This window comes from Oryza glaberrima, chromosome 2 (assembly GCF_000147395.1).
Source record: "Oryza glaberrima chromosome 2, OglaRS2, whole genome shotgun sequence".
In the NCBI taxonomy this organism is placed as follows: Eukaryota; Viridiplantae; Streptophyta; class Magnoliopsida; order Poales; family Poaceae; genus Oryza; species Oryza glaberrima.
In genome coordinates this window covers 2,479,195-2,503,293 of record NC_068327.1, presented here as the reverse complement: position 1 = coordinate 2,503,293, position 24,099 = coordinate 2,479,195, and the positions used below count along the sequence as shown (strand labels likewise).

Below are 24,099 nucleotides of genomic sequence, written 5' to 3'. Positions count from 1 at the left end.
AATGGAATTATTGGTTGGTCTGTTGACGAAGAAAAGGCACATGAAAATGCTTCAAACTTCAACTAAGGCCTTATTTAGTTGGGAAAAATTTTAGGTTTGGTTGTCACATCGGATATACGGACACACATTTGAATTATTAAATGTAGTCTAATAACAAAACAAATTACATATTCCGTCAGGAAACTACGAGACGAATTTATGAAGCCTAATTAATCCGTCATTAGCAAATGTTTACTGTAGCACCACATTGTCAAATCATGGCGCAATTAGGCTTAAAAGATTCATCTCACAAATTACACGCAAACTGTGTAATTGGGTTTGTTTTATCCACATTTAATACTCCATGCATGTGTCCAAACATTCGATGTAATATGGGTGAAAAGTTTTTGTTCTGAAAACTAAACAAGGCCTAATGGAGACATAACGTACTATACGGATAATGGATAATACAAAATAAGTGTTTGCCATTTATAAACTAGAGATTCACCATTATACTTTATTTATCATATGTGGCATTGAGTTATGATATCCTAGTCAGGCTAAGGTTTATACTATCACTGTGATACATTTTCTATATACAGTATAGAGTTATTAAAGTATCTTGAAGAGTTAAAAATACGGCTAAATTTATTTAGTGCCTTTGATAAAAATATTAATGCTTACTATAAAATTTAGATAAAAATAAGGTAGTACGCATACATAATTAAGTATAAACGACACTTCTCATGAACAATCGTGCTAGTATACCACTACACTTAGGCTGCGTTCGTTTGTGTGATATAGGATGAGAAAGAACCTCTTTTCCGCGCGCACACTTCCCAAACTACTAAACGGTGCGTTTTTTACAAAAATTTTCTATAGGAAAGTTGCTTTAAAAAAATCATATCAATCCATTTTTGAAATTTAAAATAATTAATACTCAATTAATCATACGCTAATCGCTCGCCTCGTTTTGCGTATCTTCCCAGTCTCCCCAATCTCCTCCTCAAACACACCATTATTACTGTCTCACATCACATATAATCAAACAAAACTGAGTAATATATGTACATATAGCACTAAATCAAGCAGGTAAAATCATTGCTCATAAGCGTAGACCAAGAAACCAATCCAAATCCTCTTGTCATTACAGCCCTGTCACCTCAAGAAATCATGGAACTGTTCCCCCACAGCGCGTCCCGTTCCTCTTCCGATCTCCAATCAACGATACCACACCCAATCCATCATCCATCCATCCATCCACCGATTTATCACTCAGACATCGACGACTATCCATCCACCATCAAACCAACTATCCAAGCAAGGACTCCGACCAAAAGACTCCATCGTAAAATAGCATATTTATAAAAAAAATAATTTATAAATAAAACTCATATATACAAGTTTTTTATCTAAAAAATACTAAAAATCAATTATGATAAAAAGAACCCAAAAATTAATTTTAAATTTAAAGTTTAGAATTATAAATATAAACATAAATCAAAAGACGAGGCCACAAACCAAACAAGCCCAATCCAATCCAGTAAACCGCACCGCCGGCCGGTGCCTTGCAAACGACGACTCACCATCACCACCACCACCACCCGCCGCGTTGGTCGGCACGTCACACAAACACACACGTGCGCGCGCCGCACCGATCGGACGGCCAGGATCGCACCGGCCGCCCAACCGACGGCTGCAGATTCCCCCCACGGGGAATATTCCTTTCCCCCACCTCTCTCCTCTTCCCCATCCACACCTCACGGGAAGCTGTCCCTTCTCCTCTTCTCCTCCTCGGCTGCGGCCACGGCGACGACGACGACGACGAATTCGAGCGAGGCGATCGGCAATGGAGGCGGTGGCGATCTGATCCGCTCTTCCCGTCTCGGCCTCGCGCTCCTCTCCCTCCCTCGCGGTGTCTCGGGGTGAGGGGAATCTTTTGTTTTTGTTTTTTTTGACCGTACTGTTCTGGCTGGGTGTTTCTTGGTCGTGGTCCAAGATCGGCGGGTGGTTTGTTTGTCCGGGCTCCATGGATCGATCTCTCTCTGTTGATCTGTGTAGCTGGAGAAGCTCAGCTCCGTGGGAGGATTACGCGCGCGTGATTGGTTGGGCTGTGTGTAAATTTGGTTGCCGGCCATTTTTGTGCTCCGGTGGTGAATTTGGGTGGTGAGGCTGTCTGCACAATCCGTGGCGATGAGCTGGGAAATGTGATGGGGGTGTGCTCGTATCGGGATGATGGTGGGTTGTTTGGTTGACCCGGATGAGTGATGATGATTCACAATCTTGCATCCATGAACCATGAGATGGGTGTCCATGTCTTTCTCCGGGATTGGGAATTGGTACCACCACCATGGCGGTTCTAAAGGCGGGAGGAGATAAATGCAGGCGGCAATGCATGCTTGGTGATGGAGCATCTGTATGAGTGTGCGGGGATCGATGCTCCATGTTCATTCAGGACCATAGCCGAGCAACTGAAAGCTCATCTTGAAGACTGGGACTGCGTTTAATTTATAGCTCATCTTTGATTACAAAGTTGTTTGATCTTCTGCATTCATAGATAGTTTGGCAGTTGTGTAAGCTCAAAAAGCCGTTGTTATTTCCTAAGGTAGTACTAACTTATTTTCTTTTGTTTCCTTAGTAGGAAATGGCAATCATGGTGGATCCTCCAAATGGGATGGGTAACCAAGGGAAGCATTACTACTCGATGTGGCAAACTTTGTTTGAGATAGACACTAAGTATGTGCCAATCAAGCCCATCGGGCGAGGAGCTTATGGGATTGTTTGTTCATCCATAAATCGTGAGACCAACGAGAAAGTAGCAATAAAGAAGATACACAATGTTTTTGACAACCGTGTTGATGCACTAAGGACTTTGCGGGAGCTGAAACTTCTCCGGCATCTCCGCCATGAGAATGTTATTGCTTTGAAGGATATAATGATGCCAGTACACAGGAGGAGTTTTAAAGATGTGTACTTAGTTTATGAACTCATGGATACTGACCTGCATCAGATAATCAAGTCACCTCAGGGTCTTTCCAATGATCACTGCCAATATTTTCTTTTTCAGGTAATACCTGGACCTCTCTTTTCTATTCTATTCTACATTTACTTACTCAAGAGTAATTGTGTGTTTTTAATGGCCCTTGATGATTGCTTAGAATTTGTGACAGTGCATCTTATATCGGCAAGCCTCATCCAGTCTTATAAGATGGTTCATTCCCAAATGCACGAGGCACAATCTTAACTTGAATGGTTCTTCTGTCAGTTAAAACTTCAAAGTCAAACTGATTTTTTAAACATGTGAAATTGTGAATGTTTTGCATCAGCAATGATTTGTGAGCATGTCAATGACAATACTTTTTTGAGTAATGTATTCCTAATTTGAAATAACCAATGTAACTTGTAGTATCATTCAGTTTGATTCCAGTTGATTTGATGTTTTTGCATTAGTAGTATTTGAAAAAAACTGAAAAAATGGCCTACTATATTTATTCCAACCCAGATTCCAACAGTTTAGACTGATAATAAATAGATGGAAGGCAAAACTATATCCCTGTAGTCTGCAGCTTTGAGACAAACTAAACTACACACTTTGTGCATTAAGTATTGCCATCATGATTCCTCTTTTTATACATTTTATTTTAATTTGTAGAGTTGAACATTTATTTTCATGTGTCACAGGCACAACATCCATGCATTCCCTTGTTGCCTCATCAAGTACATAAAAAAGCAGCTATTCTAATGTCCGTTCAACCTAAAACTGGAACTGGAACCATCTAGCCCTTTTTAGATTTCCATCTATTCTAACTTATTTATTAATTTCGTTAAACCACATTTCCATTAAGAATTTCATATACAGTTCATAATCTAAAACCTAGATCTTCTTTCAAATAGTTCTGCATAGAGGCTTCTGCATGAAACCACACAAGTAGACCCTCTTGTTTACAAGACATAAATATTTTTCTGATGAATTGTCTGTTCATCCTACCCTTCAGATTCATTTATTCTGTTGTCTTGAGTTCATTTTGGATTGTCTACCATGTATTTCTTATTTTTTGCAATCCGTATTTTCCAGATGATTTAAGAGAATGTTGTTTTCTTGATTGTAGTTGCTTCGAGGACTGAAATATCTCCATTCAGCAGAGATACTCCACAGAGACCTGAAACCTGGAAATCTACTGGTTAATGCAAACTGTGATCTCAAGATATGTGATTTTGGTCTTGCACGCACAAACAGTAGTAAAGGCCAGTTTATGACTGAGTATGTTGTCACCCGCTGGTATAGAGCTCCTGAGTTGCTCCTTTGCTGTGACAACTATGGCACTTCCATTGATGTTTGGTCTGTTGGTTGCATCTTCGCTGAGCTACTTGGTCGGAAACCTATTTTCCCAGGAACTGAGTGCCTAAATCAGCTCAAGCTCATTGTCAATGTTCTTGGCACCATGAGCGAGTCTGACTTGGAGTTCATTGACAACCCAAAAGCTCGCAGATATATCAAATCCCTCCCCTACACTCCCGGTGTGCCCCTCGCGAGTATGTATCCACATGCACACCCTCTTGCCATTGATCTTTTACAGAAGATGCTCATATTTGATCCTACCAAAAGAATCAGTGTCACCGAGGCTCTTGAGCACCCTTACATGTCCCCTCTGTATGATCCAAGTGCAAATCCTCCCGCGCAAGTGCCTATCGATCTGGACATAGACGAGAACATCAGTGCAGATATGATCAGGGAAATGATGTGGCACGAGATGCTCCACTACCACCCTGAAGTTGTTGCAGCAATGAGTGCCCGATGATCTTCAACTGTCCCCAGGAACTTTGCAGGCTCACTTTTTTTTCTTCTAAAAGCCTACGGCGATTATCGCACCTATTAAGTAACCAAGGCGTGCAAGACTTATTTCATGTATATATGAGCGAAATAAGAACGTTGTTGTATCCATATAGTTCATGTTATGGACCATTACTTGGTGTATGTATTTCACATTTCCACTGGACAGTTATGTTGTTGTACTAGTTCATGATGAGAAGTGCTATTAAAGTGAATTCAGTAATGCTGCGAAGTGTTAATTCTGAATTATGTTATAATTTTTTGCGGTTACTGCTTCTTTAGTGGTGATCTGCTGCAAGATCTCTTGTTTCTACTTTCAGAAACGTATGGTGTGACCTGCAGTTTTGAACTTGCGTAATATGGCTATGAATTGACTTACCTTTGTGATAATTCATCCTGAAAACAAATCCGCTATGTCTGCAGTACTAGTAAGAATTTGGAGACACAATTTGTTTCAGGTTTTACAAGGCTCTGAAAATAACGGCGGCAATCAGTGCGCCGTGTATATCAGCAGCTAAAGCTAACATTGCTCTGAACTTGGTTAAAATTGTGATATATATATCTAAATCTTTTGTCAAAGCACACATGGTTATCACAATAAACCGAAACAAAGCGAGGAGCCATCAGTCCGGCTTCAAAATATGCAGCTGATGAGCTGAAGATAGTGCAGAGGATCACAGAAAAGATCACGGTATATGCAGCATAAATACAATTACGAATTTATCTGCCTTTGTGATAGTGCATACTGCAAGATTTTAGAGTGGTATTTTTACTGAGCTTCTGTTTCAGGTCGACGTTTTTCCAAAGCCCGGTAGGAGTAATCACTGAAGAGTGAGATATCGGGCACTAGTGCGTCGTCCCTATATACCCCACCGGGCATTTTGTGACCGTTCGATCGCGCCCAGACGGCCGCAGATCGTAGCGCGGCGCTTATTTTTACAAAAGGATCCCTGTATTTTCTTTCATATCACACTCGCGTCCACCCCGACGAGAGGAGAGGCCGCGAGAGGGGAGGCGAGGCCATGGCGGCGGCGGCGGCGGCGGCGGGAGTGTCTGCGTCAGAGATCAGGCGCGCGCTAGTGCGGCGCGGACCTACGAGGTACGACGACCATTCCCCCTTCCTGAATGTCCAGAGATTTGCAACCCTGACAATCCAGTGATAAGGGTGTTGATTCCATTTTCAGAGTCTTGATTTCGAGGTGATGTTTTGAAGGTAATCTCCTGTTAAACCTGTTGTTTTTTTTAGGTTACTAACTAATTGCGCTGCATTTTACATGGAGTTAGTTGCCTTCCTGCAGCAACATACTGTCTGCCTGCCTGTTGTTCTCTGAATTCCTGAAAGGCGTTCTGTTCAACCTGAATTTCAGAGAGCTCTTCTTGGTTTCAAATCTCAACCATTTTGTTTGGATTTGCTTTGTCATGAAAATTTCAAAGAATGTGCCGGTGAATTGACAGATTTGAAGATGTAGAAATGGATTAAAAAAAAACTGCATCATATCTGCTGATTGCTAGTGTATGACTGTATATTCTAACATCACTTTATTTCCTTCCTTTTTTTACCTCACATTGTAAACTTGAGACAAACTATGTGATCCCCCATCACAACTCACTCTAAAGGCTTCTCTATCTTCCTCCAAAGCAAAACTCCAAACAAAGCCAAAAAATAAAACCTCACTCATCACATCTCTTAGCTAATGAGGAACTAAAAGGCCAAAAAGGGTGCTCATAAAAAAGGCTAGCAAGTATCACTGTCTGTCACTCTGTCTAGCTCTCTTCCTCCAGGACTTGTTGAAGAAGAGATGGGCTCCTAACAAACCTTCCCTGCAAGAATCCAAGCACAGAAACAACAAATCAGTAACTTGCAAGATCTGCTCTGATAGTGCTATAATGTATAGCTCTAGGTGAAACAAATGGGGGTATTATGTTGTGAACAATGAGTTCTTTGGTTTTTGCCTTACAATTAAATGGAACTTTTTTTTATGCTTTCAAGAATCAGTTCTAGTGCTTGCCTTCATCCGAGGCCGGCAGTCTGCGTTCACCTTCCGGACCTGGTACCGGATCTTCTTCGAGAACAGTCGGGTGCGCCGCTTCTCCTTGTACCTCATGACGCTGGCTTCCCTGATGCCACCAGCACCATTTCCATTCTCAGGGAACAGATCAATATCTGCAAGTTTAGCCTGCACCAGCAGTAAAAAAAGACTGTAAGTGCTTCTTTTCATTCAGAATCCTAGGAAAGAGATGCAAATTACGTCTACAGTTTGAATCATCGTTATAATGTTTCTCATAGTAGCAATACATGCCAATGCATAGTGTGTCCAAACTACATAAAAGCCGGACACATCTGGGACGGTTATGTTTCCCCATTATGACAGCTGCAAATCTTGCCATTTGTGAGAGCAAATTGCAGAAAAAGCCAACTGAATTGGGGCTGGAGTTTGTTGCAGATGCTCCATCACTGGCCCAGAGGGCAAAGATTTGAGCCCAAATGACTCTTTGCAAGAAGACAACCATGTAATCCATGGCAGACGATCTCCAGGCCCAATTGTCTGTGGTCCATTGTTGAATAATTCATTTTAACGGCATAGGTTTACTTCAAACCTCTAAACTATCTAGGTGTTGTTTTTTTTACAGAATTTCATCACTTCTGAATACATCCATTTTTATGGATTACTGGAGACAGTATCAGTGAAACTCTACAAAAGGTGCTTGCTTACAAATATGTACTAGAGTACTATAGTGTTGTACTGTTGTGACTTGTGAGGGACCGTCCTTTTGGATAAACAGTTCCAAATCAGAGGCTAGTTCTCCAAGTGGCTGTTGCATATCGAACACGTGTTTTACTGGCTCTTTCCTTGTTATTTTCACTATAGGAAACAATTGGTTGGATATACAACTTATGTATCTTCATTCTAAAAGAAATTCTTATTAGAAGAATTGTAGAAAGGGAGGTGAAAATAACTAAATAAGCTACAAATGACATAAATTCTTTCTTGTTATGCAACTGCAATAAAAACGTTAACCATAAAACATATTCAGAGTTCATCTGTTCATTTTTTGCTTGGAATATGTCCCTTCAATCTGAGTAACAATGCTATGGAAGAGGTAAATTTCATCTAAAAATTGTGCCAAATCTATCTTATACTAAATGAGTTTTTTTATACTGAATGAGCTATCATTCCGTACAGAACAAATATGAATTTTTAGAAGTTGAGTTACTTTATTCATTCATCAAATATAATATATGTGTCCTATGTTTTACTCTCCTATTTTAATAAACCATTTTTATATGGAAAATATTTGCCATGTTTGAGTGAATTCATTTACTCACCCGCACTTCGGCGGCCGACTTGGGCGACTCCGGCGCGCCGCCGTCGGCGAACATCGACCCCTTGCCGGACCACGCCTTGAGCACGTCGTCGGCGTCGAGCTTCAGCCCCAACCCGGTCTTGGGCGCCATCGTTGGCGCGCCGTCGCCATTGCCGGCGTCCACTGTTCCATCGGCGGCTTCCTCCTCCTTGCACCTCGCGTCGGGCGGCGACTCCTCCTCCTCCTTCTCCCTCGCCATCACCTTCTCCACCTTCACCACCTTCTTCTTCTTGCTCTTCTTCTTCTCCGGCGCCGATGGTGGCGATGGCATTGCGGCCGTGGTGTTCGACGCTGTCCCCTGTGGCCGTGGCGGCGTCGGCGTCGGCGTCGGCGTCGGCGGCGGCGGCGCCACGGTGATGTCTTTCACTGGCACGGCCGGCCACATCCACCACGCGCCGTCGTCGTCGCGCCGCTTGAGCGCGCGGTTGAGGTTTGGCCGCGCGCCGTGGCGCGAGCCGAGGCCGAGCTCGAACCGGCCGGCGAGGCCGACCACCATGAGGCTCCTGAGGTAAGGGTGTATGCCGGAGCTGGAGAGGATGGAGTCGTCGGAGGTTGTGGCGGCGGCTGTGTTGGTCTCCACGGTGAGGCTGCCCATGATGCCGTCGATGCCCCCGGCCGCGCCGTCGGCCGCGGCCTCGTCGACGTCGAGGAAGCAGTCGTCGTCGAAGTCGAGCTCGCCGGGCTCGTCGGTGGTGTGGGGGCTCGCCGGTGACAGCGGCGCTGGGTCGCGGAACTCCCGGAACGCACTGCTCACCGGCGCCGGCGACGAGCAGTTCTGCCGCGGCGTCGGCGGCGTGTCGCGGAGGAGGAATGCGGCGTCGGCGAGGACGGGGAGCGGCGGGAGGAGGTCGGAGGAGGGGTCGAACACCGCCGACAAGCCGGAGAGCTGCCTCGTCGGCGGCCGCGACGCCGTCTTGGGGCTCTTCTTGACGGGGAAGACGGAGGGGTGGATGGACGCGAGCAGCGCCGCCGCCTCGTTGTACGCCTGGTTCGGCCGCTTCCGCGGCGCCCTGGCGCGCTTCAGCGACACCGACGTCGCCGACGACGACGACGTGTTCGACGCCTCCGACAGCGTCGACGACGGCGACGAGTGCGCCGGCCGCAGCGGCGACGAGTGCGCGCCCGGCGACGTCGCCGCCTTCACCATGTCCAGGTCCAGCCTCAGGCCGGTCGGTATGCAAGAAGACGACATTGCAATGGCCGATCAGCTTCTTGGCAAGCTGCGAATGGAGAAGAGCTCGAGGTGTTCGTCCAAGAAACGCCTAAACCCCTAAAATCTCAAGGCTGCCAAACTCTCCAAAAGCAATGAAAACAACTGGGAAAAATTTCCTTTCCTCTGAAACTTTCTGATGCCTTGTAATAAGATTGACAAGAAGGTGAAAAAGGCACCCCAAAAAATGAAAATTTTGGGAAAGGTGTTCCAACTTCACTTCAAACTGCAACACAAAGCTCAGCAGCAACCTTGGGGATTCTCCAAAGGCAAAAAAGGTTCAACACCAAGAACACCTTGGAAAAGATGAGGGATTGAAAAGACTCTGCTTCTGTAGCTGTACTGCTGTGTGGCAAGAAGAAGTCAAGGAGCAGAGCAGAGGCACAGAGCAGCAACAGGAGGAGGAGAATTCTCTGAGCTGAATTGAGAAATGTTTTGGGATTGGAGATAGATGAGCAGAGCAGCAATGCTAATTCTAGTTGAGGAGAGAGAAAGAGAGAGATGGTAGTACTATGGTAGGAGAGGGGTTAGAGAGAGAAAGAGAGAGAGAGAGAGATGTGGGGAACTGGAGGAGGGAGGAGGAAGAAAGGGTTCAAGAGAAGGGAGGAGGGGGTGGGGTTTTAGAGGGAGAAGGAAGAAGGCTAGAGGAAGAGACAAGCCTCCTCTCATTGGGTCCCTTTCCTTCCCCCCTGCCTGTGGGACCCACTGCAAATTAGCTGGACCCACACTTGCATTTTGTGCAGGCCAGCCTCCTCTCTCCACATCTTCTTTGTGCTCTTTTTTTCCTCTCCTCATCTCTCTAGGTTGTACATATGTTGGCATTGTTTGGGGCATCTGGATTTGCAGTTAGTATAATTGATACCAATTTGCCCTAGGCAGTAGTGTTGAAAACTTCATCACCCTCACCTGGTAATTGTAAAAACCTTTTTAAAAATTCTTTAGATATCATGAAGTACATAGTATTTATAAGTCCTATTTTGGGGGAAATAATCAAATGTGAAATATTAGAAGAGAGAGATAAATGTTGGCAAGATTTAACAAAAAAAAAGTGGACAATATTTAGGGTTAACATACATGATTTTGAGGAGGCTGTAATCTATAGTTAATTAGTACGGGCCTGTTTAGTTGGTGAAATGAAAATTTTTGGGTGTCACATCGGACGTTTGACCGGATGTCGGAAGGGGTTTTTGGACACAAATGAAAAAACTAATTTCATAACTCGCCTGGAAACTGCGAGACAAATCTTTTGAGCCTAATTAATCCATCATTAGCACATGTGGGTACTGTAGCACTTATGGCTAATCATGGCCTAATTATGCTCAAAAGATTCGTCTCGCGATTTAGATGCAAACTGTGCAATTAGTTTTTCTTTTTATCTATATTTAATGCTCTATATTTAATTAGGTTTTATGATTGATTCATTCTCATTTATTTATTATTGGAATACATGACAAAGGTAACTATTTGTTAGGTAGTTCCTGATTGTCTGTTGGCTGTTGCTAAACGTTCCCCTAATCAATATTTACTCTGTAGAGACGGCACTGGCCAATGAATCATGGGACTAAAAGATTACTCAACTCAATTATTCTATACAGTATTTTGGACCAGTGCACCTTGTCTCCATGCTTCTTGTGCTGGATGAAAACCAAAAAGCTTTGAAGCATTCCTCCATATGTTTTTGGCGAAATGTCAAGTGACACTTCTCCTGCAGGTTGTCTCATGCTAGCTACACGTCTGTGTGAAGATGCTAGAGACGTTATAATATTGATTAGGTATCTCCTAGAAACAATCGGTATATTATTATTTTTTAACTGTGATTCTCCTATGCAAGTATAGTATATTATTTGTTTGATCAAGTTTGTTGTCATTTACTAGGTGTTAATTAGACACATATTTTTTGTCGAATGTCTCGACAGATTCAGTACATGTTCCTACCTTATGCAGGATATGCAGTTCTCTCCTTTTCTACTCTTTTTTGGTTAGATGACAACACATTAGGTCTAACCGACAAGAAGCAAATACCAGCGCACAAAATTAAAAGTTTGATACAAGTTGTCATTTAAACTTGTATCCATGGGCGAATCTGACAAGTGAAAATTTGCATTCTCGGTGCCACCTCTTATGAGATAAAATCAACATGTTTCATAAAAAAAATGGAGTCGACATGGTTTCCCTATGCATTGAATTAGACCAATTCAACTCGCTTAAGTTTGATAAACATATGAAAATTCAGAGTATTGATGAACATGGATGTTTTATTTATACAGTATTTTCTTAACATAAGTGAATTATTGTCAACTATCGACTCATGATTACCAAACTATTTGCCCACAGCTTTGCCTTAAACTAAGGCCTTGCATATGGTTTCCTTATACATTGAATTAGACTATTGATGCACACAAGCATGTTTCATTTACATGAAAAAAAATTCTTTGGAGAAATTAATTGCCAACTACTATCGGGCCTGTTTAGATTGTAGCCAAAATAAACCTAACCAAATTTTGATAATGCCAAAATTTTGGTAAGATGGTAATATTGTCAAAATTTTGGCGGGATTTCTTATGTATTCACTAAATTTGGCAACAAACTAAACGTAGACTTTTTTTGTCAAGTTTGCCAATAAATGGTATGGTTAAAAATAACATCAAAATGAACAGGCCCATAATTTTACAATCACCAAAACATTTGCCCACAGATTTGCCTTAAAATTAAGAGACAATCTACCTCAAAAAGTATCCAGTGCAAAGTTCCAATCACACCAACAGCAAAAGCAAGAACAACAAGGGGCATTTCAGTAAAGAAACAACAGAGGCCTCTTGTGGTTGCCCATCCCATCTACCCCTCAACTAGGCTACTGTGAGTACTGACCTCCCAACGGAAAAGCACCCACTATAATTTGCCCTATCCGCTGACGTGGCGCCCTCCCATTGGCTCCCCGGATTCTCTCTGCACACGTGGCACGCTCTTTATCGGCTCGGCAACCTTTTCACGAGATGCCGAGGAGGGTGGGTCCCACCGGATCTTGGAAGCTTGCTCGCATCCATGGCTGACCATGATTGGCCCCAAATGCAACACCATGAGATGAGAGAGATTACTGTTACATGCACAAATAAAGCTCTTCCTATTTTGTTTTTGTGTTGCAAGATTTGGGTCCCTTTTAAATTCAGAGATAATGCTTCACATGACAGAAAAGAAAAACTTTCGACATGAAACTATCTCTGTGAGGAATTACATCACGATATTCAGCTAGAGATGGGTCCGGTGAAATATGTCGGCCGGTAGGGCCATATTGTCATCTGGTGATGGAAACCACGGGCTATTATCGGGTGCGTGCGCAAAGCGACGTTCTTATTAAAATTTATGAATAGGAGAATTAGGATGTGTGGTAGCCATGCCCCATACGTTGTGACCCCATGGTTCAACCACTAATGATAGAGAGGAGGGGCCATTTGAGCCATTTCTGGCCAACCAAATTAATCCTTTGCTCTTGTTTAGGATGAGGTTTTTCCTTGGGTCCTTGTAGGACAGGCATGGCTGGATATTTTGCAAGATATTTTATTTTATTTTTACTTCAAAAGTGTCTCTTCGTGGCTGGCAGCCCACGCTTTGTTCTTTACACAAATATAAAATAGATTTTTCTAGTTTGACAATGGGAATTGGATTATTTATGCAATTAGATAATTATGTCATGATTTAATTTTAGAAAATTATTCTTATTATTGGAACTCATAATTATATACAACAAATTAATGGAAATGGCAATAGGATACAGGGGGCAAAGTAATACCACATATTTTAAGTGTTTGCTAGCTTAGCTACATATAGATGCAATATATATTACTCTTGCATATATATCTTTTATAAAGACGCGAATATTAGGGAATGTCCTAATATTAAATAATTAGAAGGGGTGAGGCTTCGGACCCTGTGTGTTTCTCCATATATATCTTTTATATATTTCAGTATTTTGACTAATTTTAAGATAAATATCTCTATAGCTGTTGCCACCAAAGTTCCAACACAGCACTTAATCTTCCCCAGCTTGAATGGCCAGGATGTACCAACCAATCGTGTACATCTACGTATAGTAGATACAACACAGTTAAGGATAGGGCTCATCCCCATCAGCTGCAAGTGACCTAGAACGTACTTACAGATGTGTGCTGTTGCTCACCGGCTATTTTGAAGCAATTTTGTCCCTTTGTCTCCATTGGCAAAAGACCCATTTTACGGCTCTCCTTTGTTGTCGACATATATCCGAACATCTTCCCGAAAAATCGATCGCGAGAAACGACTCCAAACTACAATATTTTCTCTAGTACTATTGATATATGAAAGAAAAAACATTTTACTCACCCAAACTATCTCGTTGGATCACTTATCATAGTTCTAAAATATTTTCATGACTATTAGCTTGAATTTTAAAACATGTATGTTTAAATTAGTCTTAGTGCTTCCAACCTATGTAAACATCGATGAAAAAGTATTGAAAGGTAAATTATCATGCATATACCAATTCTCTTCTTCTAAATATAAAAGTGGAACAAAGTTTTGCTTAGGTTTCAAAAAAAAAAATCATGCATATACCAATTCTACTAAATTGCATTGCAAAGTACGACTTATATAGAGAGAGATGAAAAGAAAAAAAATAATATTTGGGAGCTAGTAACAAGGTTTTCAATTTCGGTGGTTACCAAAAAATTAAAAATTTCGTGATTTCCAGGTTATTCAGACCAAAATTATTTGAAATCTTAACAATTTTTTTGACTGAATTTAAACAAATTTACAAATATTTGACAAAAAATGAAAATTTCGGGGAGATTTGTGTTTGCCGGTGAGGCCTGAAATTACCGAAATTTCAAACCCTAGCTAGTAAGGTGAACCATTTTCAATAGTTTGAAGTGTTAAAACGAGCCAATAATTTGTTGAGGGGGTTAAGTGCTCCGTAAAAATGTTCGGGGGAGTAAAATGGATTTTTTTCTTGACATATAACATGCCATGTGTATACATATATGAAGAAAGCATATTTGATATGTGCTACTCATGTACTACTAGGGACTTTATCCAAAGGACACGATTTGGATATGAATTTGTCCCTCTACCTAGGAGATATTTGTAGCTAGGCATTATATTAGCAGCAATTTGCATGAGAGAGAGAGAGAGAGAGAGATATGCATGTCCTATGGTATGGTTTGTTGTCACTGTAGTGCCAAACGAATTAAGATGTGTAGCATGGCGAATCAAGCATGACACGAGACCTTGCCGAATGGTGGTACCACACGACGCACCGGACATGATAATTAATTTTTCAGATTTTAGCTAAGCTACTGAAGAAAACAAGAGGAGCCAGAAAAAAACATGAAGGGGAAAGATTTAGATTTTATATATAATGGACAAATTAATAAATGAATATAGTGCCATTGGACTTGATATTTTCTTTTTCTTCCTTAAAAGAATATTATTTTTTTAGAAATGATATGTGCGTGACAGACTGACAGGTCGGAGGAGTTCTAGAAAACATGAACCACACACACGATAAATACCTTGGAATTCTGCTTGGGTTTATATATAGTGTGTCAATACATATACCAACATCAACAGATATTAGAAAATAAAAAGGAAAACAACTCACAGTGCACGAGTGCAGAGATAGCCATTTTCGCTCCCTTATTTTTTTTATTTTTTTTAGTTTGCAGCTTTGTATAATGCCGTTGATTTTTTATATGATGTTTAACTATTCGTCTTATTAAAAAAAATAAAATTTTTTTATTTTTAACTCGTTTTGTCATGGAATAAACTATAATCTTACCTTATAAATTTTTAAATAATAAGATAAATAGTTAAACTTTATGTGAAAAATTAATGGTGCTATATTTTTTTTAAAAAAAACACCATGCATCTTCTGCACGTACTTGCAACTTGCTGCTAGTGCTAGCTACTCCCTCCGTTAAAAAAAGACAATCTAGGATGTATGTGATCCATTCTAGTACAACGAATCTGTACGGAGGGTTGTCTAGATTTAGAAGGGAGTAGGTAACAGCAGGTGGTAAAACTAGAGCTGGTGCTTTTGGGGTCGCGACGACTTGTGCAATGCGAAAAAAGGACTTGTGAAAAGAAGAGGATCAGTCGGTTTCGATGGGCAGGAGGAGCAGGACGCTCATCTCGTCGTCGTCTGCTCTCTGCTGCTGCTGAACATGCAGTTTTCCCTTTTTCTGCTCGTACGGGCTGTCGCGCGGGCGAGCGGCGCGCCGGGCCAAACCAAGCCAAAGCCAAGGAAGGGTGGGGGTGGTCGCGCGCGCGGCGTGACGCGTGCGTGCGCGCGCGCGTGCGCGATCCTGCTTTCCCGAAATGTTCAAGGGGGATGGACGATATATGCAGCTGCTCCAGCTAGCACCATCTCCATTTTTTGTTTGACAGTTTACTTAACCATGCATGTGTGTCTGTGCGTGCGCAGTAACTACTTCCTCTCTGACGCCCACCCTCAGGGATGCACGCAGTCTCGATCGTGCCCTGCACAAGGTTAACCCTGTTGACATCTTATCGCATTTTTCAGCGCACCTAGCGAACATTAGTGTCTTAACCTGCCATCTTGCTCACCCTGACGAAGAATGTGTCTCCCTACAAGGAACTAGTGGCATTGTCAAAAAAAACATGATAGGAAGCAAAAACCAGGAGAGAGAGAGAGAGGGGAGGGAGGGGTGGGGGTTGGGGGGGGGGGGAGAGGGAGGGATTACCTAGCGAAGTGACACGGACGATGTGCCATTGCTGCCAAGCTCCATGTCTGCTACTACTAGGCACCAGATCTACCACCGTCGAGCTCCATGTCCACCGCTGCCACCTCGACCGGCTTTGAAAGGGGCGGCCTGATCTGCCCGACCAATGAGGAGGGGACAGTGGTGGCACCTGAGATCGGGGAAGCTTCCTTGTCTTGGAGAGCCCGAAGAGGCGACAGGCGATGGCGGCGGCTAGAGTTGAAGGCGGGTTGGAGGGAGGGTGGAACTAGTGCGAGGAGGGAGAAGGGTGAGGTGGCGTTGGTACTGAGCTGCCACCACCGCCTGAGGCTAGATCCAATAAGCCATAGGACGGTTTTGGCGAGCTCGGTGGCGCCGTTGTCCGCGTCTTCTTCCGCGGCTTCCGGCCCCAATGAAGAGGCGGCGATGCCGCCTCTGCTCTGCCTAGTGTTTGCTACTTGAGGACATTGTTGCCACTTGGGCTGTCGCTCCGCAGGCTTCTTCTACCGGTGGATAAAGACAAAGAGGGGGGGGAGGGAGGAGATACTAGTGTGACCCATTAAAAATAACCTGCACTGTGGAGTATGTATCCTTTCAGGGATTTGAGAAATTGGGCCTAACTGATAACTGAGGCCAAGCAAATGCGACACATGCCATACTATCGCCCTTATAGAAGGGCATGTACCTCTTCTTCTTTCTCCGTAAGCTTAATTATGGGATTACAATCCTCTACCGTTACCGACGTGCTTGACATAAATATAGACTGAAATTCTATTCATTATCTTTAAAAAACATTACTGATGTTTTGTTATTGTCGTCATATTGTTGACTCAAAGAACAATAAAGGCTCACATGTTAGTCGCACAACACTAACTACAAGGATCGGATCCATGCACGGCATCTGTGCATATGGTGTGGCATCCGATGGCAACGCATGCAGGAGCCTAATCTAGCGAGAGGTGATCGAGGAGTAGAAGCATTTTACAGCTTTTGTGCAGGGAATGCGTCGTGGTGCCAATTAAGCTAGCATGCATATGCAATGCAGCAGAACGAGTAAAAACAAGTTACTCCTACTTTTGCAGGGCTACTAGTACTGTACGATAATCTGGATCTGGTTGCCGTGCATTTCTTCGGAAGAAACATCCAAGCAAAGTGCAGTACGAGCGCGCAACATGCAAGTGTGCATTGCAGATCGATACCAGATAGGAGTCGTAACTAGGGGAAGAAAACGGTCGGAAACGGTATCATTATTTTATTATTTTTACAAAAACGATTGGAACGGTCAGAAAATTTTCATATTTATGAATTTTACTATTTAGTGTTAACTTCAATACTATATTGATATAATTAAAAAAACTGAATTTTCGAAACAGTCGGTAAAAATATTATTATTATACTATTAGTTTGCGGAAACGGTGTGTCAGTATGGTCGGAAATTTCCATATAGTTTTCACCCATGTTCGTAACGTCACGTTGGATCACCAAACATTCAATGGTCATCTACTCATTTATTAGATGCAAACTGAATGGTTATGAAGTAATTAAAGAAAATAAAGGTCAATAAGTCATAAAAAAAAAAAATTGACTATGGATATATGTATAGTAATTAGAGTTTAATTTGTTATGTTATATAACTTATAAAAATCGAATTCATGAAATGATATAGTATTACATATTAATATAATATCTTATCAATTTTTTTTTAAAAAATATATAACTATTTAGGTTACATATAATAAACGGGTGGATATCTATTCAGGTGATAAAAAAAATTATTTCCTCAGTGACACTTAGCTTTTCAAGCTTTAACCTCTATCGATATGTGCATGCATGTATCATACATACATTATGCATATCATATTGATAATCATGCATGCCATGCGTGCCGCATCGATGCGTTTATATTGATGTCGATGACGATGCGTGTCAATTTGTTGAGACATGCATGGATATGTAGCTAGGTTGCATGCATGCATACACTCCAATATATATAGATCGATGTACATATATATCCATGGGAGGTGTGTACAGATCGATGGATGAAGGGTAATGCGACCAAATGGTCACACCAATCGATGCATGTGACCGTGCTTCCTTGTGTTCTTGCTGCAACAGTGCATGCCTGCCATGCTTGTTTGGTGTGTGTGACCACACTACTAGTCTATACGACAACGAGAGAAAAAAAAAGAGCAAGAGAGATCTCTAGAGAGAGTTTTACTCCTACGTCTAGGGAGAGAGATTTATGTATATAGAAATTAAGTAAATTTCATAAAACTGTATATATTTTACACATTCTATCACAAAACTACATATTTAAGAACATATTTCACAAAACTACAGATTTAGTGTCTACGTTTATTACAAAACTACAGGTACTTTGTACAATACATCACAAAACTACAGATTTAAGAACTTGTTTCACAAAACTACAGATTTAATATCTTCATTTATCACAAAACTACAAGTTCAGTGTCTTCATTATCACAAAAATACATGTTTTAGCATTGTTAAAACCTGTAGTTTTGTGATAATGAAGACACTAAACATGTAGTTTTGTGATAAAAGAAGACACTAAATGTGTAGTTATGGGATAAACGAATACACTAAATCTATAGTTTTATGAAACAAGTTCTTAAATATGTAGTTTTGTGATAGATTATACAAAGTACCTATAGTTTTGTGATAAAAGTAGACACTAAATATGTAGTTTTATGAAACAAGCTCTTAAATCTGTAGTTTTGTGATAAATTGTGCAAAATACCTGTAGTTTTGTGAAATTTACTCATAGAAATTTGACCTACAAGTCATTTCTGATTATTTTTAGTTGTTTATCTATCGCTTATCACCTTAGCTTAGCAGAATCTTAATTAATTAGCCATCCATCCGGTGATATACTGATACACTAAACCATTAATTAAGAGACTTGATTAAATCAAGCAAATTAAGTTGAAAGTGCTGGATATATCTACAGATGATGATTATGTTTCAAGAGAGGTGTGCTGGACATAAATATCTACAGAATCCAATTGAATTTGGAGTAGTGCTGTGTTTAGTTACTTTAAACTTTCAACTTTTCTATCACATTAAATGTTTAAACATATGTATGAAGCACTAAATATGAACGAAAAAAACTAATTGCATAATTTGCATGTAAATTGCTAGACGAATCTTTTAAGCCTAATTACGCCATGATTTGACAATGTGGTGCTACAGTAAATATTTGCTAATGACGGATTAATTAAGCTTAATAGATTCGTCTCGCAGTTTACACTACGCCAGGACAGACATTTAGTAACACCATTTTGTGTTACTAAATGCCATAATATGTGTTACAAAGTTCTATAGTAACACATTTTTAAACTGTTACAATACCCTATGTTACAATAGTACATTATACTGTAACACGTTTAAATGTTCCTATGAATAAGAAAAAGTGTTACATCTATGCTATAGTAACACATATTTATATGTTACAATAGACCCTTGTAACACTTATTTCCAACTGTAGCAACACTGTTGGTAGCATCTTTTCCATGTTCTAGCAACAAAATTGTAACACCTTTTTTTACATATTGGAACATAACTATATATGGATCTACATTGCATTTCATATTAAATTAATATATCTAGAATAATTTCACGAGGCCATAAAACATAAAAAAAAAGAAGTATAGGCACGACCATATACACACATCAGACAAATAGTCATAAGTGAAGTGAACTGATCACAATATATTCATTTCAATAAAAGAAATTGTAGAAGTATTGTTTACATCATACCATAGCATTCAGAAAAAAAAATACACTCATAGTCTTCCAAAAAGGAAAAAAAACATATTTCTACTCCTATCAAAAGGAGCTAGCAAATATATGTGAAATGTTTCTATTCCCACAAAATATCTTCATCATTTCCTTTACTTTTTGATTTGTTCTTGGACTTGAAGTGAGCATTCAAATGTGAGAATTCAAGTGTTGATTTGTTAACCTGCACAAGAATTTTATTATTAGCCTTCACAAGTGAAATTACATAAAGTATGTATGTACTTTATAGAAAGCTTCTACGAGTGTACACAAAACGAAGACCAAGCAAATTATCTTACAGTGCTTTGGCATTGCTAGCTCTCATTTTCCTTTAAAGGATGATTGATAACTACTTTGGTCATTCGGTTCATCGATTCCTCTAGCAATAAAGTGAGTGCAATGGCCACTTGAAAACAGATTAGGAGTACAAAAGTTCATCTAGGTTGGTGCTGATCCAGTGGACAAGACAATTTATTTGGTGCTTCCCATCCTAGAGATCAAGAACTATGGAATTCTAATTGGTTTTAGTCAGACCTAACAGTATAGTAATGAACTTCATGTTCTTACTCCTCTGTTCAATAAAAGGAAAAATAGAGAGCGACTGACCTTTCATACCATCACAAACCGAAAGTGTCCTACTCATCTAAAATATATATTGTTCTGAATATGATCATCATGATTCATGTTCTCAGAAAATAAGGAAGGTACATTTGACTGAGATATACAAACCAAAAATCAGTTTCATCCACCACCATATAGAAGAATAAATGCCCCTGATCCTGGCATCCTGCAATGGCAAAGATCACATTGATACCACAAAACCATAGAATGGAAAGATAATATGTTTATTAGTGCATATATGCTCGATAGAATGTATTCTCATAGTTCTTACCATTCCTGCCTGTGGCGGTACAATTTCTATCAACAATCTACAATCAGATGAAGGAAAATAAAAAAAATATCATCATTAGTTCCTTTCCTATATGTAGAACTTCTCCAATAGATTGAAATACCAATGGAATAATTATGACTAACCAGTGAAGGCAGGTTGTTTGTATTAACTTGTAGCAAGTGATGTCCTCTATGAATTCTTATCAAATGAGTCCATCTCTGCAGTCTTATAAGTAGGCGTATATTTAGTTGCTTTGCCTCATATTCTACACTTCAAGCTTCTGTTTTGGTTTCTTTTCTCAGGACTTCTTTCGATAAAAATATGGTATAATTTAGCTTAACAAAGTAATATGGTATAATTTAAACTACAGTGATGCTAAATTGAACATAAATATACACTGAATTAAAACGGAGGTGGCTAGCTGGAATGAACACTATCCACCTAGGTTCAAATCTCAACCACTAGTGTTGTTTCAATGCTTACCTATTAAAATAAGATTACTTCTGTCTTTTATATTCACCATTTAGCAGGCCAGGAACTGCATGGATGGATGAAACTGCAAAACATAATATTGTGATGAAATAATTTTTTTGGGGAAGTAATGAAATAAGTGTTTATCAAGCTGAACCATATAATTTTTGAAATAAGCATGTGCTTACACTATAGACAAAAAAAGCATGGCACATGGACAGTGTGGCTCAACTCTCATTCAACAGCATTGCAAGGCATGAACCATTACACATAACCTATCATTCAAAGAAAGGATGAATGTTTCAATTATATAATCAAAATAAAAACATGAAAAAAATTTGAATATGCTAACCTTGTTTTAAAAAGAGTAGATTATTCCATGAGGTAGCTAGGCCGAACCATGATACACCTTCAACAGTACACATTCAACCTTACAAATGCAAATGGACTGATTATAGTACCTGCAGAGATAATGCTAATTACCATTAGAAGAAAACAAAAACATTGCAATTAAGTTGACGCCTTCACTTACAATGATGGAAGCAAAACAAATTAATCACTGAAACCTCAAAAGAATCGCTTACTATTGCAGACAAAACTGAGCATTTGATATGTAATTTCTTTGATCTGTGCATGTCCAACTAGATTATCACTATTGCAGAACAAAATAAGCTGAACATCAGGTCAAAAAAAGTGAAGACATATGTCTGAACTGTATTATTAAAATTTATGTATGCCCAGTAAAGTCCTGAACAGAACCACATTTTGGCATGTAGTGCTATCTTAGTGGTTGCAGCGTACAAACTGTACGCCCATGGAGTCACAGATGATTAATCGATTATAACACCAACAAGAAGCGATAGCCCTCTACAGTAGTCACATAACATCTGGTGTATAGCAGAGAGGGAAGAAAGTAATGCAAAGTTTCATAGAAACTACTTTCATCAACCGCAGCTACAAGCTCTTCCCGCACCGGAGCAACCGTGCACCAAAAACATCTATAGCCTGATCCCTGTCATCAGTCCCCAATGCAAAATCCCCAACAAACAAATATTTTAGGCAGATGCGAGCAGCAGCACGGCAGCGCTGGCCCGGGGGAATCACTCACTCACCAGCTTGCTTAGGCAATGCCCAGCAGTTGGGGACTTGGGGGGCGCCGTGACGGCAGATGTACGCGACGAGCCGTTCGTCCTACCTCCACCGGCGCCGGGCACCCCTCCCCGTTCCAGTACTCTGCCCTGGCGATCCAAAACCACGCCGACGCCTCCCCAATAGATGCAACCAACAGCTACCGCCAGGAGCAATCCGGCCCAAATCACCCTAGGCCCTCAAAATATATATGCCGCCGCGTCCCGCGGCGGCGGCAGCAACGCCTCCCTCCTCGGCACCCGGAGGGGCGCCCACCATCTCTTTCCTCTCGCTCTCGGTGGGGGATTGTGGGTAAGAGCCATGGACTGGGCGGCTGTGTTGAGAACACAAGAGATTGAAAATTAGAGATGGGGATCAGAGCTTTGGGTGATGAGTCGTGGGGGGTAGGGACTAGGAAGTTAGGCATTGTCTACAGATATGGAGCGAGATTAGTAGATCGTTAGATGCGAAATTCTGGCGGTAACCCTTGGAGGGAAATTTTCGGCCAATTTGCCGGGAGTATTTGTTCGCAAAACGAAATGGAAAAATTTGCAGGGTGTGCTATTTTTGACAAAAGTTGGTCGATACACAATAAATTTATATTTCCATTAAAAAATAATTCACTTTTTCGCATGAAAAAATAATTCATAACTTTTACGGTACTACATAGACACGTGTCATGAGGTTAACCGCTAGATTAAAAATACTCCAGTTCGGATAAATAGTCCATGGTGATTGATTTTTTTATGGTATTGGAGGTGCAGTTTGATATGTAATTTTATATTATAATAAGTTATATGATCTTATAGATTTATTGATATTATAAGATTGTTTTCAACATAAATACACAGATATATCATAATTATAGGTTCAAACTAAGTTTATGTAGTTGATATTGTAAGCTCAACGCGACCTTTCCGGGTACATCATATATTTTTATAGGAGGGAATACTTATGGTCCATGACCATTTAGTTCATGTGTTGTTTTACTTTTCCTTTATTTTAATTTTTTTTACTTCTAAACTTCCTGCTTACTATGTTGCTATATACTCCTTCCGTCATAAAATAAATCAACTTTTGTATATAAATAATCACCTCATAAGTTAGAACAATATAAATATTGATAAAATTATACTCATCACACATTGATGTTCCCAAATCAATCGCTATCACCTCTAGAGGTTTATGTGCCATGCTAGAGCAAATTTAATAGTATAGCCAACTACTAGATCCAAATCATTTATAGTCGATTGAATAGCTAATTCATATAATAGTTATCTATAAATATATACTACACTATTAATATTTGGTCCCACCTATCATATACACATTGTGTCTTAGAGCTTGTGCTGCAGCTGGCTATAAATTTGTAGCCCGTTGCTCATCTCTCTTTCTTCTTTTATCTTTTTGATATATGTTTACAGTTGGCTTATAATCTGCTATTGTACCTGCTCTTAAAAATGAGGAAGCATCGGAGCTGCTACCATTACATCATTGCGGCTAACAATTTACTATTGTCTCTAATGTGCGGCATGATCATATCCTACCACGACCAATGAGAACGATAAGATTTTACTGTGCTTGCTACCTCTAAAATCCCACATGCTATATTGCAGTGGTCATAAAATTTTGTACACATACGCTTTATAAATAATGATGAATTAGAAAATGTGATATTTGAAAAAAAATA

At 40.4% G+C, this 24,099-nt stretch overlaps 2 protein-coding genes and 2 long non-coding RNA genes across 6 annotated transcripts; 2 read left to right on the top strand and 2 right to left on the bottom strand.

Annotated features, from left to right (window-relative positions):
- The first annotated feature begins 1,724 nt into the window (after positions 1-1,724).
- On the top strand, positions 1,725-5,033 carry LOC127762135 (mitogen-activated protein kinase 3). Of its 2 annotated transcripts, none has more exons than XM_052286513.1 (3): positions 1,725-1,904; positions 2,621-3,046; positions 4,089-5,033. In XM_052286513.1, the coding sequence occupies exons 2-3, from the start codon at positions 2,624-2,626 to the stop codon at positions 4,776-4,778; spliced, it is 1,113 nt and encodes a 370-aa protein (XP_052142473.1). In that variant the 5' UTR covers positions 1,725-1,904; positions 2,621-2,623; the 3' UTR covers positions 4,779-5,033. The 2 variants fall into 2 exon arrangements, with proteins under 2 accessions (XP_052142473.1, XP_052142472.1); XM_052286512.1 differs by having other exon boundaries at positions 2,618-3,046.
- A 768-nt stretch (positions 5,034-5,801) lies between these two features.
- Positions 5,802-6,454, top strand: LOC127762136 (uncharacterized). Its single transcript, XR_008015386.1, has 3 exons — positions 5,802-5,909; positions 5,995-6,023; positions 6,109-6,454. It is a non-coding gene; the product is annotated as an uncharacterized LOC127762136 (long non-coding RNA).
- Positions 6,327-9,999, bottom strand: LOC127762134 (protein CHLOROPLAST IMPORT APPARATUS 2). 2 transcript variants are annotated; one of them, XM_052286511.1, is made up of 3 exons: positions 8,139-9,999; positions 6,769-6,987; positions 6,327-6,631 (listed from the first exon to the last, which is right to left on the bottom strand). In XM_052286511.1, the coding sequence occupies exons 1-2, from the start codon at positions 9,366-9,368 to the stop codon at positions 6,796-6,798; spliced, it is 1,422 nt and encodes a 473-aa protein (XP_052142471.1). In that variant the 5' UTR covers positions 9,369-9,999; the 3' UTR covers positions 6,327-6,631; positions 6,769-6,795. The 2 variants fall into 2 exon arrangements, with proteins under 2 accessions (XP_052142471.1, XP_052142470.1); XM_052286510.1 differs by having other exon boundaries at positions 6,820-6,987; positions 8,139-9,996.
- Positions 10,000-19,924: 9,925 nt separating this feature from the next.
- On the bottom strand, positions 19,925-22,935 carry LOC127764182 (uncharacterized). Its single transcript, XR_008015819.1, has 7 exons — positions 22,394-22,935; positions 21,634-21,742; positions 21,470-21,556; positions 21,294-21,366; positions 20,954-21,035; positions 20,811-20,847; positions 19,925-20,705 (listed from the first exon to the last, which is right to left on the bottom strand). It is a non-coding gene; the product is annotated as an uncharacterized LOC127764182 (long non-coding RNA).
- Between the last annotated feature and the right edge of the window lie 1,164 nt (positions 22,936-24,099).